At 44.1% G+C, this 16318-nt stretch overlaps 1 protein-coding gene across 5 annotated transcripts in view; it reads right to left on the reverse strand.

Moving 5' to 3' along the window:
• PCNX1 (pecanex 1) overlaps window positions 1–927 on the reverse strand; it is a 158725-nt gene extending 157798 nt beyond the window's left edge. For all 5 annotated transcript variants that reach the window (XM_055130035.1, XM_055130034.1, XM_055130032.1 and 2 more), the window contains exon 1: window positions 435–927. In XM_055130035.1, the coding sequence (XP_054986010.1) occupies window positions 435–587 (153 nt within the window). In that variant the 5' untranslated portion in view covers window positions 588–927. The remainder of the gene's footprint in view (window positions 1–434) is intronic.
• Between the last annotated feature and the right edge of the window lie 15391 nt (window positions 928–16318).

The raw sequence follows: 16318 nt of genomic DNA on the forward strand, positions 1-16318 counted from the left end.
CCCGCTCCAGCGAGCGGACGGGCCAGGCTGGAGGGGGTGGAGAGAGACGACAGGGTCCGGACCTAGCACCAACACCCCACACATATATGTGTACACACACACACACACACACACACACACACACACACATCTCGGCAAGCGGGGGGCCTCAGCAGCCCGGGGTGCCCACAGTGCCCGCGTAAACAGGGCGAGAGCGCCGCGGGGGCGGCAGGTGGTGGGCGCCCCGGGAGACCCGCGGCGGCTGTCATCGCTGCCACCGGGGCTGGAGGGGGGTGGGAGTTAGGGGAGCCCCAGCGCCCCAGCCGGGCGGGCAGTGCGGGGTGGGGTGGGGTGGGGACACCCGCGGGCGCCCCGAGCGGGTTTGGGGTGGCGGGGGCGCGCGCACCGGCCGGCGCGAGGGCACGAGCCCGGCCGCTCCCCGCCTCCACACTCACCATGTAGAGGGTGAAGGGCAGGCCGAGCAGAAAGAGCCACAGGTAGAGGTGCAGCGCGTTCACGAAGGTGGCCTGGTGCGGGTCGTAGTACCAGCCCCCGCTGAGCGCGGCCCACACCCCCTGCCGGAGGATCTGCAGCGTCTGCGACCCCATCCCCACCCGGCGCCGCCGCCGCCGCCGCCGCCGTCGCCGCCGCCGCCGCCGCCGCCGCCCTCCCCGGCCCGGCCCCAGCGTGGGCCCGGCCCCGGCTCTAGCCCCCTCCGCAGCCCGGGGAGAGCGGGCCGGCGCTCCGGCGGTCGCTAGGGCTGCGGCAGGAGGCGGAGGCGGAGGCGGAGGAGCAGGAGGAGGAGGCGGGGGACGGCGGAGAAGAGGAGGGGACCGGCCTCCGGAGCGCCGCCGCCATCTTGTCTGCTACGGCCCGGAGCCCGAGACGGGGCCCCGCCGCCCGCGGCCCGCCAGCGCCCACGCCGCCGCCGCGACCCCCGCCGCCCGCCCGCCCGCCCGCGCACCGCCCGGCCGCGCAGGACGCCCGGCGCCCGGGAGCGACGCGCCGCCAAGCCGCGCCCCCTCCGGCTCCTCCTCCTCCTCCGCCTCCTCCTCCTCCACCTCCTCCTCCTCCCCCCGCTTCTCCCGGCGGGGGCCCGCGGCGCCTCGGCCCCGCGGGCGCCCCCTGCAGGCGTCGGGGGCGGGTGGAAGCGCACGCCGGGCTGCGGGGGGCCTCGAGGGGCCTGGCACTGCAACGACACTCCTAGACGCGCCCCCGCCCACCCGGGCAATCCCCGCCCAGGCTAGTGTGTGCTCCCAGCCCTCCGAACACTTTGCCTTAAAAAAAAAAAAAAAAAAGCCTGGCTGAGACATGCTCTGGGTCATTGATGAAAGACCCAGAGAGGCAAGGGGGGGGTGTCCTCCGTGTCCATGGAAGGTCCGGAATTAGGTGAGGCTGGCCAGTAGCACACCCAAGGTGGGCAAATTATGTTTAGCTCCTTTGACGCGGCTCCTACCGGCAGGAAAAAAAAAAAACACAGCCACACCAATAGTTAAGAATTAGGTGTATTTCCTACTTCCAAAGACGGATAAAGTAATTGAAGTTACAAGAGATATAAAGAAATATATATATATACATATATATTAGATGGGATGCGGGGCTCGAAGGTTTCTAAGCATACCGTTTGCTCGCAAGATTCGCTTGCTGGGTTCGGTCCTGGCCAGGGGAGCATGGTAGGAATGACCTCAGAGCGAACGTGCGGGGAGTAGCCCTTTGAGCACCGCCGGGCAGCCAAAAATTAAAAGAAGTAAGGGAAATAGATTTATCATTTGCACAAGATGATTTTAACGTGCTGTGACTTGTAGCCATCTTTGTTAATGGGCCAATCTAAACGAGGTTGAAAGACTCCACCCGAAGTTACAATAGAGTCTTGTACTTTTTTCTTTTGGGATATAAAAACTGGGAATTGTTCTTGGCTCAGTGAAATGTTTACCAGCATGTCTGATTTCACTGAATGAAGAAAAACAAAATTTAGAGTTCGAGGTTTATTATACCCATAAAATGACTGTACTCCGGGATTTTAAAATGCCTTAAGAAATGAGAAAAACAAGAGACTCAAAAGAAATGGGACATTTAAAGAAGACGGAAGAACCATTGCTGTAATTCGTCTTTTGCAGGCCACACACTTTCATACCCATTGCACTTGAACTTCACAGTATCCTTATCTTGGATAAGGAAATCAAAGTTCAAAGAAACGAAAGTGATTGTCCCTATTCTCAGAAGTAATGAGTGACAGAGAAGACCTCTGAAATCAGATTGAACTTTAAAAGTTTCTGGGAACTCCTAACCTCCTTGCAGATAAGGTTGAACCTCTCAGTTATCGTTCAGAAGCTTCTGGCTATCTGTGACCAGCTTAAATGTATAACCAGTTGTTCTCCAAAACCAGCTGAGTCAATAGCACCTGATAACTTGTTAGAAATGCAAATTCTCAGTCACTTCAGCAGAGAAGCTCTGGGCATCAGGTCAGAGATCTGTTTTAACAAGCCCTCCAGAATATTCTAATGTTCTTCAAAATATATTAGCATGTCTAAAAACATAAAAGGAACATCAAATCATGCCATTTTTGCATTTAAAATAGTGATCTTAAAGCTTGATCATAGACATGAGGTTTTGTTCCGGTGTTCATTTGTTTCCCGTCAGGGAGACAGGAAAACTCTCTGAGCAGATTTTTGAAGTGATTGAAACTTTCCAACACAAAGAAAGATGTAAACAAGGATTAAATTCCAGTTCCACATCAGTTTCCACGCTGGCAAATACCTACTGTAGCTTAATGTAAAAGAACTGACAGAAGTGGAGACAAGAGCTACATATCTGTGGAATTGGAGGCCAACCCAGCTGGCGTGAAGAGCAAGCTGCCAGAAGACAGTATCTGGAGGGTATGGAACTGGCAGCAGCCAGGAAGGCAGCCAGCAGCAGGCTGGTTCCACACAGAAAGTGTCGTAAGCCAAAGGGCCGCTGCCACTCAGCCTTGGGAAATCCAGAACTGGACCAAACTTGAGAAATCATGACCTACATTAAGAATATGTATTGCTTATAGCAAATCCTCACCCTCGGCGGCATATTCCCTGGTCAGGATTCCTAGGGGAAACTGATGGAAACCAACTGAATTTGTGTCCTTTGGGTGATGTGGCCAGTTAGGTCTAGAGGCTAGAACTTAGGTTCATTCCAAGAAGACAAATACCCACAGGCTAGGTCTGATGGGTGGAGTGAGTCTTTGAGCTTAACAGGAGGCCTGAAATCATGTCTCACGAGGAGATTTTGTCTTATCATTGCCTTATGTTGAGGTCCCGGAGTTCTATATTGTAATTTTCCTCTGGATCTGGAAATCTCAGAGTCTAGAAATGGCAGGTGGCAAACTAAGAAGGAAGAAAAAGCAGTTGTAGGTGACATCACTCAGCGCTGGCTTGGAAAACACATTTTCGAAAAATGCTAATTAACTTAGATAACTATTGAAAGCATTCAATGCCATGGATGTCCTTCCCGAAGGACTGACTCAGTCATTGGATGAGGAGGACTGTGGAGAGAATCCTCAATGCTTTTTATGTGTAGTATAAATGTTGGTGTGGGCTGCCACACAAGCTTGCTATTTCAGAGACAGAAAAGCAAGGGACAAAGAGGACAAATGGTATACCCTAGGTAACAGACCCTGTTATGCCCATAAAAGATAAAAAGAATAGAGGAATTTAATTTGCTAAGTGTTAACCCTCTGAGCCAGGCATAAAAGCCATTAATAATGTTACACTTAGCATGTCAAAGTTAGTAGCCATGACATACTGCCAAGCCACCACCTGACATTTGCTCATCTTTCAGCTAATTCTATTAAAATTATGCCTCCCGACGAGTGCCTAGGCCCCCTGAGGGCTTTGAGGGCTTTGACAGCAGATGCTGTCATCTGACTAAAAGGGTCAATGCTAAGTGTTCAAAACCTTCTAATAACTCTCACCCAAGACCACCTTAGAGCGAGGTGTACAAACCACCACCACTAAGATGTTGATGTATCTGCTGTGGACGTTACAGCCCCTGTGTCCTGCCAGCATCCTAGATGCAGCATCCTGTGTCCCTAGTCCAGCCCAGGGACACCAGCATCTTCCAGCCCCCTGAAATGCTTCCTCCCTTCCCCGGGCTGTTTCCTCTGTGTTTCTCCTCTCAGACCTTCCTCTGGTCATCAGATTAACCATCCTGGTGGAAGTCCTACTCAGTTCACACCAGAGAGTCTCCTGTGGCCTCAAATCTCTCTATAAAACCATAACACACTAATCTCCCTAATCCACTTTTCCCACGCCCCGCCTTCTCCCTTCTTGCAGAAGTTTCCAGTTCCCTTCTTTTGCCTGTGAAGGCAGAGTCCTCCACCAGACATTCAAAGTTACCCACAATCTGAATCACTAATTTCTCTAATTTAACTCCCTTGACCCTGTGGCATGATACTGCTAAGTATCAGTCTACTATTTATTCTTATTTATCTGCCCGTCCACTGATGGGCTTCTGCCCCTGTGCTTTCAGATATCATTTGCCTAAAAATATCTTTCTCCCCCAGCCACATACTGAATCCTTTCATTATGCTAAATTCAAACCTATGAACCTATTTTCTGAGTTTCCTAGAGACTGAAATATTCCATTCATTTGGTACATAAATGTGAACTACTTTATATCCATCTAACCAAACTGTCCCCGTCTTGAAGGCAGCCTGGCAGCCTGTGATAGGATGCCTGGTGAAAAGCTGTTGAGATCAACTGGCACTCAGTTCATGAAAGTTGAATAAATAAAACAAGCAGAAGGCAAATGACTTTTCAGTTCAAGATCTTGGTGTTTGAGCTTCCATTTGGACACTCTTCAACATTTAAAAGCAAGTCATTAAAAGAAATAAGGAATAAAGGTGTAGGCAATTTGGAAGAGGATGGAATTGTCCTAGAATTCTGTCCTGGTTTTGAGTCATTTGCTAAATGTTACTTTACATCGCGTCGGGAAAATAAAGTGGAGGAAGGGACTTCCTAAACCTTACATAGCATAATTATGAAATACCAGTATCTGGATATGTAGCTTAAAAAGTAAATTTTCAAGCAGTTATTTTTGGAAATCTCAATTCAATCTACTTTGCCCTTTTGAAGAGGTCAATTCCAAAGGATGAAGACTCTAGAACAGTATTTCCCAACCTTTTTCCAACCAGGGCTTCTTTCTGACCTGTTTCTGCCTGAGTAACCCCACCCTCCACCTTCCCCTGTTTTACTGATTGGCCTCTAATCTTGTGTCTTCCTCTTCTTGGTTTTCACCTGTGTACCCTTGGAATGTCCTGAGAACCCATGGGGGAGCAAGACCACTGACCAAGACATGCTGTTTATTTATTTTGAATTTTATTTTATTTTTTATAAAGTTGATCACAATAATTCATTACATTTAATAAATTGTAATATTTATTAATCAATCCCATCATCATTATACCTTTCCACCACCATATTTCGAATGTTTCCACCCTGACCTTCAAAACCTGCCCCCAAAGCAGGACCCAAATAATTTATTTTGTATTGCTTGTTATGAATAATCTGCTAAATCGAAAAACATTTGCTGAGAGGAAAGTATGTGAGTTGTTATATTTCATCCTGGAGCCCTTAAGCCCTTTTATAAGAGATTACTAACATGTTAACGGTTGAGACTTGTGTGCTAGTACGTGCATGTGTGTTTGTGTGTGTGTGCATATTTTTTTTCCTCCCTGAGATTGGTTGCCTTCTTCTTTGCACCCCATCAAAACTTGTGGTATGCTACTCTTGGCACATCAGTGGTGTAGAGTACAAGATGTCGAGAGGCCACAAATGCAGCCATGCGCTATTTTAAAGCTTACTTTTGTTTGTTTTTCTTTTGGAACCACACCCAGCAGAGCTCAAGATATCACTCCCAGCAGTTTGTGGTGACCATGTAGTGCTAGGGATAAAACTTGGGCCTCCCACATGCAAAGCACGCACTCAACCCATTGTGCTACCTCACCAGCCCCTCAGAACAATGCTAGTTAAGTAGTTCTCACGGTGGTTTTTGTGTCATTCTCAGGCTATCTTCTGTTATTTTTCAGAAACCCAATGCACTTTCCTTAAGCTCACAGATAGCTTCAGGGCAATGAAAGAAAAGGGAAGTGTAAAGGGTATTGCAAAACTCCCCAAAGATGGGGAATCCCTGAATTATAAACAATATACATATGTGTCACTTCCCATCATTTGGTATTAAAGAATTTCTAGTTTAGTTAGATGTCTACTTTATTCAGCTAGACTACCTAAAAGAGTTTATTTCTCTATTTTAGCCAGGGTAACAAGATTCAGACAGCACCTATTGGGCCCAATGTTGTAGCTGGGTGGTTCTCTAAAAAACTCAATGGATTAGTAGGTCCCAGTGTCATCTGGAGCTCTTGCCAGTTGTTATGTAGAAATGAGAGCATTATCACCTCTGGAGTCTGGATGTCTCTGCTCCTCTGGCAAGGAGCCCTGAGAACATTCCATGGGAGTAGTGCTCAGTAGTAGAAGGATCACTGGGGGTGTGAAATGAAACAAACCTATGTTTCAAGCCAGAGTCAGCTACTTTCTAAATTAGTCCTAGCCTCATGCCCAGAAATTCAAACAGAATCGAAGAATCCTGGGAAATTCAGTGTTGCCCACTCGCTGCAAACGGTTTCCATGGCTGGAGGATGGAAACGGATCCCATACTCCGTCCTTTCAACTATCTTCCTTGTCCTACAACATTTTTCTATGGCAAACATGAACATTCCAATGACGTAATTAAAAATCTTTTCCTTGGAAAGTTTTCAGAGTTTTCTTTACAGAAAGTTTGACAGCCCTTGGGAACATATTTCTTGCCAGTTCTGAGTTTTATTTGCTTTTATTTGGGGCCTTTAAAAAATTTGCCTTATTAATACTGGAATTCAGTAGCAGTTAATATTCATATTTAATTTCTAATTGTGCACAAAAAGTATATTTCTTGTATACAATCTAGGTTTAAAATTTCACAAACAAAGCAGATCCTGGTGTAAAGTTGTCTCCCTGCCATGCTAGCTTTCTCACTGTTTCAGTATTTCCATCTTTTAAGCACATTATAATCTCAAGTCCTGTGGCAAGTGTTTTTCAATATATTATCTGTAAACCACCCAAATTATAACCTATTAAAATACATAATTCTGAGTTACAACGTATCTTTATTGTGAGTCTTGCAAAACTCTCCAACATTAGGAAGCCCTGAATTAGAGGATTAGTACCAATACGCATTATTTTCCGTATTTTAATATTCTTTTTTTTTTTTAAGTAAGCAGTCAATAGAATACTAACTGAAGTAGTTAGGAAAATAATTTGAGAGGTGGGCCGAGAGATATGATGGGCTAAGATGTTTGTTTGATCCGAGACACCACAAATATTCCCTGAGCACTGCCAGAAATGATCCTTGAACACTTTGGGAGTTGGGAGTAAACCTGAGCACTTCCAGGTAGGACCTTCAAAACAAAACAAAAAGAAAAGAAAGAAACTTACGTGGATTGATCTTTAAGATACATGATTAGGCACTAGGGAGGTAGCTCAACAGGCTGGAGCATACTCTTGCGTGCTGGAGCTTGGGTTCAATCCATAATACATCATGGTCCTCCAGCACCTACAGAGCACTGGACCAGGAGGTGTACCTGAGCACTGCCAGATGTGACCCGAAAAGCAAAGTAAATAAATGATAAAGTGAAAATAAATATGCATAGCATATATGAAACACTGCTGTTTGCATAACAAGCATACTATATTGTGTGGGATTATGTGTCTAATGTTCCAATTAAGACATCTGAATAGATGGCAACTGACTACTCTAAAGGTTAGAGGAAGACTCACTTTTCATTGTATTTTTTTTTTTACTTTGTGAAATTTATCCCACAGACATGTTAGCTTTAAAAAAAAAAGTTATAATTTGGAAAAATAATTTAGATTCCTAGATTCTACTGATATTTCTAAATTGAAATCCCTTCCATGGGAGCCAGAGAGCTTCATTTCTAATAAATTCTTTATTCTTCTGCAAGGACACCCACTGTTCTTGACCTTTACTTTAAAAAAAAAAAATTCTTGAGCCCAGAGAGAAATCTGAGTGCATGATTTGCAGTTAGAAGCCCACAATGATTCTGGCTCCACTTGATCCCCCCAGCACTTCTGGGAACAATCTCCAAGTACACAGAGCCAGGAGTATCCCCTAAACATGGTTAGGGGTGCCCCTCCACTTCTTCCACAAAAAAAAATTAAATAAATAATAAAAAAAAGCTTCTTGCTTTTCTATCTTCCAACCCGTCTATAGCTATCACCACCACCACTCCTCCCTTCACCGACTTCCTTACATAACTGGTTTAGGTCTCGTGCTTTTAGTTCCGTCACATTGTGGCTGGTGTTTTTCCCATCCCTTCCCTCCCACTCTTGCCATTCACCAGAACTGTAACACCAGACCCATCTGCTTTTTCTGTTCCCAGCACACATGCCACATCCCAGGTTCTAATATCAACTCCAACCTGTGTTCTTCCTGGAAAGTCTTAGGTGTCTCCTCAGCCTCTGTTACATCCCTCTTAGTAATTTTAGCACCCCACCCATCTCACATTCCACCAAATCTCACCAACTGTTCTTCATCTACACTACTCTCACTCCTGTAGCACAAAGGAAATAGAAGGTAACTGGCATCTTAATTCCTTGCCTTTCCTATGAAATTCTAAATCTCACTATACATATGTACATCTCCTGCTTTTCTTCTCTTCTGGTTCTTCTCCCTGTTGACAAGGTGCTCTGCCTAAGAAAATAATCCCCAAAGTGCTCTAGGTCACACCTCCTACAGTCTCTAAACCATGCTTCCCACGTTAATCATGATCTCTCAGACACCATCAACATGCTTTTTCTGCTGGATCTGTCCTACAGCTCAGCAAGCATTCTTAAGGATCAGAGAGATAGGACAGAGGTTAAGATGCAAGGCTGGCAACAGTTTGATCCCTGGCATGCACATATCCCCTAGTATTTGCCAAGAGTGATGCCTGAGTATCCCCTCTATGTGGCCTAACCACACCGAAAGAACAAAATGGGCACTCTCACTCCTAAGCCTTGACTGTAACTATCTGTCATCTTTCTCCCCTTGTTCACACCCAAGTTTCTTATGAGTGAAATAGTATCCTTCACCCACCTTGAACTTAAATCTCATAGTTGCTCTTGCCTCAATCACCAATAATTTCCAAGTTGCCGAGTTGTCCAAGAGGTACTTTTGGGTCTATATCATTGAAACCTTTTCCTTCTGGATCATTCCTTTCTTCTTGGTTTCCTCTGTCTTCTCTGATAATCTTATGCTCTCTTTCCTTTAGGTGTCCCTGTTGTCTTCCTATTCCTCCATAATAGAGGATTGAAAATTAAAATATATAAATATATTCTTAGCAATTCTCTTCCATCATGCTTCTTGGTTCAGAAAATCTTATGCCTCCTAGCCTGAACCATGAGGTGGCCCTTAGCCTACTAGTTCTGTGGGAATTACCAGAAAAGGAAGATAAACTCCATGTGGGAGGTAATTAGAAATACAAGACCTCAAAATGTTTATGAAAATCATTGTCTCAAGAACAGAAAAATGAGCTCTGTTTTAAATAGGACAGCTGTAATCTGAATTTTCTTTGGGGATTTTGTTTGTTATAAATCCTTTCTTTCCAACAGCCTCAGGTTTACTAAGAACTCTTAAACTTCCTAATCTCTAATTTATGAAGAGGCTTTCTGAAGCATTTATTTGTTTACTTAGCCTTCAGGCCTGTATTTTGAAATCCTGACATTAACTTTTTGGAGTTTCCTCAGTCCAGTCTTCACCATTCTGCTTCCAAGTGGCATTTCCAAGTGGTAGCTGGTTGTGTTTTTTTCTTCATGACAGTAACTCATTCATAGTTTTTATCAGTGAAAGTATAGAAAAGGGAGATACTATTACCTACTGGCCTCCTAACCACTACAAATGTTTGGTTTCATTCTTCCCAATCTCTCTGCCCCTTCCCCCTAATGACTTGGGACCATATTCTAATTGGAGTTCAGAGCCTGATTTGGAAAGTTTTTATGTCCACACATGCCATGTGCCTTGGCAGTTTGCTAAGCCTGAGAAACTTCAGGAGGCATTTTTTCCCTTCTGACTTACCCATGTGTTTCACTCAGATTCTTGGAAACATATTGCTTTGTGCGCCATGGATATTAGCCTGCAGCATTAAGCAACAGAAAATCCAATTCAAACTCACATATGTAATAAGGAAAAGTATTGCTTCATTTCAACGCAAGTCCAAGAGGTAAGGCTGGTGTCAGGGGTGGTTTCTTTCAGTGCTTCTGGATCTGTTTCTCCTTAGTGAAATGGATGGTCTGAGAGAGTCTCCTGGAAGTGTGGGCTTGGACCTGGAACTACCGCCTTCACAGAGGCAGACTGGCTGTGGCAGTTACTGACTTCCAAAATGTTGCCATCTCTGTGGGTGAAATTTGCCAGCAAGCAAGGAAACTTGTTTCCCAGGAGTCTCTAGCATACTTTTGGTCACATGCTTTTTCTTAAGTCAACCCTGTTCTCAGGGCAATGGCACATACTGATTGACTTTGGCCAGGGTTTCTGAAACAATTACTGGCCAACGGAATGGAATTACCCTCAGACCAGACTTCCCAGATGTGGACTGAGACACATGGGGTATCTTAGGAAGAGCAGATGGCTAAAAAAAATACTGGATTATGTTAAAACATAGAGAACAGAAACAGAGGTCATACAGGCAACCAAACATGGGTTTAGAAGCTAGGATCTTTTCTTCCTCTCTTTTTAATTTTATAATACTGGTTTATTTTCATTTCCTTTATTTTATATTTTTTTTGTTTTTTTTTCTTTTTGGGTCACACCCAGCGATGCTCAGGGGTTCCTCCTGGCTTTGCACTCAGGAATTACTCCTGGCGGTGCTCGGGGGACCATATGGGATGCTGGGGATCGAACCCGGGTCGGCCGCGTGCAAGGCAAACGCCCTACCCGCTGTGCTATCGCTCCAGCCCCTTTATTTTATATTTTAATAGCTGAGGACTTATGTGGTTTAATATTAAATCAAAACAAAAGGAAATACAGTAGAACATTTTTCCCTCTGCTCACTTGTCATATAGACATATTTTATATGTTCATATAAGAAAAATACACATATACATACACATATACAAACATAAATTAACACATACATACATACTCTTTGTAAACAAAGTATACTGTACCACTGTCATCCCAGTTGTTTGTCGATTTACTGGAGCGGGCACCAGTAACATCTCTATTACACTCAGCCCTGAGATTTTAGCAACCTCTCTTTATTTGTCTTTCCCAACAATTGGAGGCTCTTTCAGGGTCAGGGGAATGAGACCTATCGTTACTGTTTTTGGCATATCAAATACACCATAGGTAGCTTGCCAAGCTCTGCTGTGCGGGCGGGATACTCTCGGTAGCTTTCCAGGCTCTCCAAGAGGTATGTGTATATCTGTTACTGTATTTGGGATATGAATACACCACGGAGAGCTTGCCAAGCTCTCCTGAGTGGGTAATAGACTCTCAGTAGCTTGTCAGGTTTTCCAAGAGGGAGAACTAGGTTATTAGAGGCTAGGCTTCCGGGAGCTTGGTTTTATAGTCTCTGGATATTGGCCATTGATGCAATTACATGGCGCTGGGGGCAGTTTACAGTAAACAAAGTAGAGCATGCTATATTCTGTTTTACACCTTGCTTTTGTTTCTATAGATATATATTGAAGATTATTATATCAGCACATAAAATTTTTTCACTTCATTTCACATAATATACAGATGTGTATTTAATTATCTAATGGATGACATCTAGGTAGCTAATAATATTCTGCTCTAAAAATGTTAATATGATGGATAACATAATATATATTTTATTTTGCACGCTTGGGGATTTAAGGCGTATACTCTTTAAAAATGGGCTGGAACGATAGTATAGCAGTTGAGCATTTGCCTTTCATGCAGCCGACCCGAGTTCAATTCCTCCGCCCCTTTTGGAGAGCCTGGCAAGCTACCCAGAATATCGAGCCCGCACAGCAGAGCCTGGCAAGCTACCCATGCGTATTGGATATGCCAAAAACAGTAACAATAAGTCTCTCAATGAGACACGTTACTGGTGCCTGCTCAAACAAATCGATGACCGACTGGATGACAGTGACAGTGACTCTTAAAAATAGAACATGCTACCTTGTTCTATCTACCTGTTGTTCTAACTCATGTTCTCACGAATAGGGTATAAAAGAACCTGTTTTGGTGCCAGAGAGAGAGTAAAGCAGATAGGATGTTTGCCTTACACTTGTCAAGCCCAGATTCAGTCCCTGGCACCACATTTGGACCTAGAGCCTGCCTGCAGAGGAGCGACCCCTGAGCCAGAGCCAGGCGTAAGCCCTGAGCACTCATGAGTGTGGTCCAAAAACCAAAAAGCAAACAAAAAGTAGTGTTTTAAAAATCCTTCATCAGCAGCATGCCATAAGACTTGTAGAGCTTTGGCCACTGAACATTAAAGTCTCACTGTGATTTTAATTTAAATTTCTTAAAATTTTTTTTCTGCTTTTACAAATGTTAATTTATCCTGAATGTTATGTATTTTTTTAAAGGGTCACATTTGGAATATAAAATAATATAATATGAGACTGACACCTAAAAACAGTATAAACAAGGGCCAGGAAGATCGCTCCATGGTTGGAAGCCTGTCTCATGAGCTGGGGCAGAAGGCATCTGGGATAGAGAAGGGATCACTAAGTCAATGATGGTTGGAGAAATCGCTCAGGATAGGAGATGTAGATAAAGTAGATAAGGGACCAAACATGATGGCCTCTCAGTATCTGAATTACAAACCATAATGCCCAAAAGTAAAGAGAGAGAGTAAGAAGGAAGTTGTCTGCCATAGAGGCAGGGGGTGGGATGGGGTGGAGGTGGCGGGAGGGATACTGGGGACATTGGTGGTGGAAATAGTACACTGTTGGAAGTATGGGTGTTAGATCATTGTGAAACTCAATCATAAAAACTTTGTAACTGTATCTCACGGTGATTCAATAAAAAACAAATAGCACTGTAGCACTGTCGTCCCTTTGCTCATGGATTTGCTCAAGCGGGCACCAGTAACATCTTCATTGTGAGACTTGATGTTACTGTTTTTGGCATATCGAATACGCCATGTTGGATATGGCGATATTGTTTTTAGCAATTGAACTCAGGTTCAATTCCTCCATCTCTCTTGGAGCATCCGGCAAGCTACCAAGAGTATCCCGCCTGCACGGCAGAGCCTGGCAAGCTACCCATGGCATATTTGATATGCCAAAAACAGTAACAAGTCTCACAATGGAGACGTTACTGGTGCCCGCTCTAGCAAATCGATGAACAACGAGATGACAGTGCTACAGACAATAAATAAATAAATAAATAAATGAAAGGGTCACATTCAAGTGGCCCTCGGGCGTACCAGTGATTGAACTCAGTACTTCCCATATGCTAGGCAACTCCCTACCACTTGAACTATATTCCAGGTCCTACTCCTGGTTTCTTCTTTTTTTTTTTCTTTTACTGTTTTTTTTTTTAACCACTGTGTGATAGACTCTTACAAAGCTGTTCATGATTAGATTTCAGTCATATGGTATTCCAACACCCTTCCCTCCACCAGTATACCTTTCCTAGCACCAGTGTCCCCAGTTTCCCTCCATCACACCCACCCCCCACCCCCCTCCATGCCTCTATGGCAGGCGCTTCTCTCCCTCTTTCTCCTTTGGGCATTGTGGTTTGCAATATTAATACTTAAAGGTTATCAAAAATATTCCTTTACCTACTTTTTTTTTAGTGTTTTGGGTCACACCTGGCGATGTACAGGGATTACTCCTGCTCATGCACTCAGGAATTACTTCTGGCAGTGCTCAGGGGACCATATGGGATGCCAGGATCGAACTCAGGTTGGCCGAGTGCAAGGCAAACACCCTACCCACTGTGCTATCACTCCGGCCTCGCCTTTACCTACTTTTAACCCTCAAATCTTGTCCAGCGTGATTATTCCAAGCTATTATTGTCACACTGGTCTCTTCTCTATCTTACCTACCCTCAGCCCCACACACACTTGTGGAGTGGAGGTTAGTTCTAACCATTGACCAGTCCTCCTAACCCATGTTTTCCCTGGCCAAGAATATTAGTCGTCTACTATATATATTTATATATCATAAATGAATGCAGTCATTCTATATCTGTCCCTCACCTTCTGACTTACTTCACTCAGCATGATAATCTCCATGTCTATCCATTTATAGGCAAATTTCATGACTTTGTTTTTCCTAATAGCTGCATAGTATTTCGTTGTGTGGATGTGCCATAGTTTCTTTACCCATTCATCTGCCTCAGTTACTTCTTCTTCTTTTTTGGGGGGTGGGTCACACCCGGTGATGCACAGGGGTTACTCCTGGCTCTGCACTCAGGAATCACCCCTGGCGGTGCTCAGGGGACCATATTGGATGCTGGGAATCGAACCTGGGTCGGCCGTGTGCAAGGCAAATACCCTACCCGCTGTGCTATTACTCCAGCCCCTGCTTCAGTTACTTCTTTTGTGAGTTAGGATGAGCCATTTTCATGGTACTAGGAAATCTTTTAGGGCTGGAGAAATAACAGAGCACCAACACATTGCAAATTGCTTTGCACGCTCCAACCCGGGTTTGATTCCTCCGTCTCTCTCAGAGAGCCCGGCAAGCTACTGAGAATATCTCACCCACACAGCAGAGCCTGGCAAGCTACCCGAGGCATATTCAATATGCCAAAAACAGTAACAAGTCTCACAATGGAGATGTTACTGGTGCCCGCTTGAGCAAATCGATGAGCAACAGGATGACAGTGACAGTGACAGAAAATCTTTTATACTTTGTCTCTCAGTTTCTACCATTTCATATTTGCCCATTTTTCTTGTTTGTTTTTGAACTTTTGACCTACAGTCAGCAGTGCTCAGGGGTTATTTCTGCTCTGTGCTCAGAAGTGAACCCTGGCAGTGCTCCAGATGTCATATTTGGTTCCAGGGATGGAACCAAGGTTGGCTGCATGTGAGGCAAACACATTGCTCTTTCCAGCCCTGCTCATTTTTTTTAATAGCACTTATTTCTTTTCCTTTTTGATTTATAAGTGCTCATATATTTGGGAAATCACTACCATAGGGCAGTAATAGCTTCTTCCAGTCGGACATTTGTCTCTGGATTTTGTTCATGGATTTTTTTCATATGAAAAAATTGTCATGTTGTTGTGTATGTCCGTTTTTGCTTTTATAGCTCTGGATTTTACATCATATTTAGGAAGTTTCTTCTCACTCTATGACAAGACACTCTTCATTTTTTTTTTGATCTTTAATGGAACAAATGCCTTGGACAGATGTGAGAAATAAATTCAACTCTGATTATTTTCTCCATTTTGTTAATTTTGTGCTGTTTCATGACAATGCTTTATTGTCTTGTAACATTAAGTTATTGCTAGCATTCTCTACAAATGTCTTAAAATCTGTTTTCAGAGCTGGAGACATAGCTCATTAAGAAGTCCACATGCATCATATGCAGGAGACCACATGTTCTATTCCTGGCATCAGATGGTTCCGTGAGGACCACCAGGGGGTGAGCCCCAGGCCAGGACTAGCCCCTGACCACTGCCAAAACCAAAAGCAAATAAAATCTAAGTTTTTTATTGACTTTCATGAAACAAAACTCATAGAGTTTCTATAAATTACCCTAGGCCATGATATATTTAAAAGTTGGGGAGGGTTATAAGGCTTAAGAGAGATTTCAATAGGCTGAACAGGCCACCAGGAGCAACCCCCAAGTGCAGAGATAGGAGTAACTCTGAGTCCTGCTAGATTTAACCCCCCCAAAAAAATTAAATTGTATTAAATGGTTTTAAGTGCAGAGACATAGTACAGGGGTTATGGTATTTGTCTCGACTGCAGCTGACTCCAGTTTGATCCCAGCCCCACAAACAATCCTGAGCACAGAACCCAGTGCAGCCATAGAGCAACGCTGAATGTCTCCTCCACCCACCACCCCTTCAAAAAATAATAAAATAAAAAAAATTTTAATGGTCTTAAAACCTTATAAAGCATAATACTTGTTGCATTGTCATTTATCATTGCTATTTAGATGTCCTCCATGTGCCAATGGAGGACATGTTCTTGCAATATAAACATTGAAAAAACAGTAAAGTATGGCTTAAGTAATTAAAGTTACAGAAAACTGGCACACTTGCACTTCCACTTATTCTCATGCTCCTTTTAGATATGGGATGGGGGCAAATAGTGGGCTTCTGGGTGCATTCTAAGATACTGATGGGCCCATTG

Source organism: Sorex araneus, chromosome 3 (assembly GCF_027595985.1).
Source record: "Sorex araneus isolate mSorAra2 chromosome 3, mSorAra2.pri, whole genome shotgun sequence".
Classification (NCBI taxonomy): Eukaryota; Metazoa; Chordata; class Mammalia; order Eulipotyphla; family Soricidae; genus Sorex; species Sorex araneus.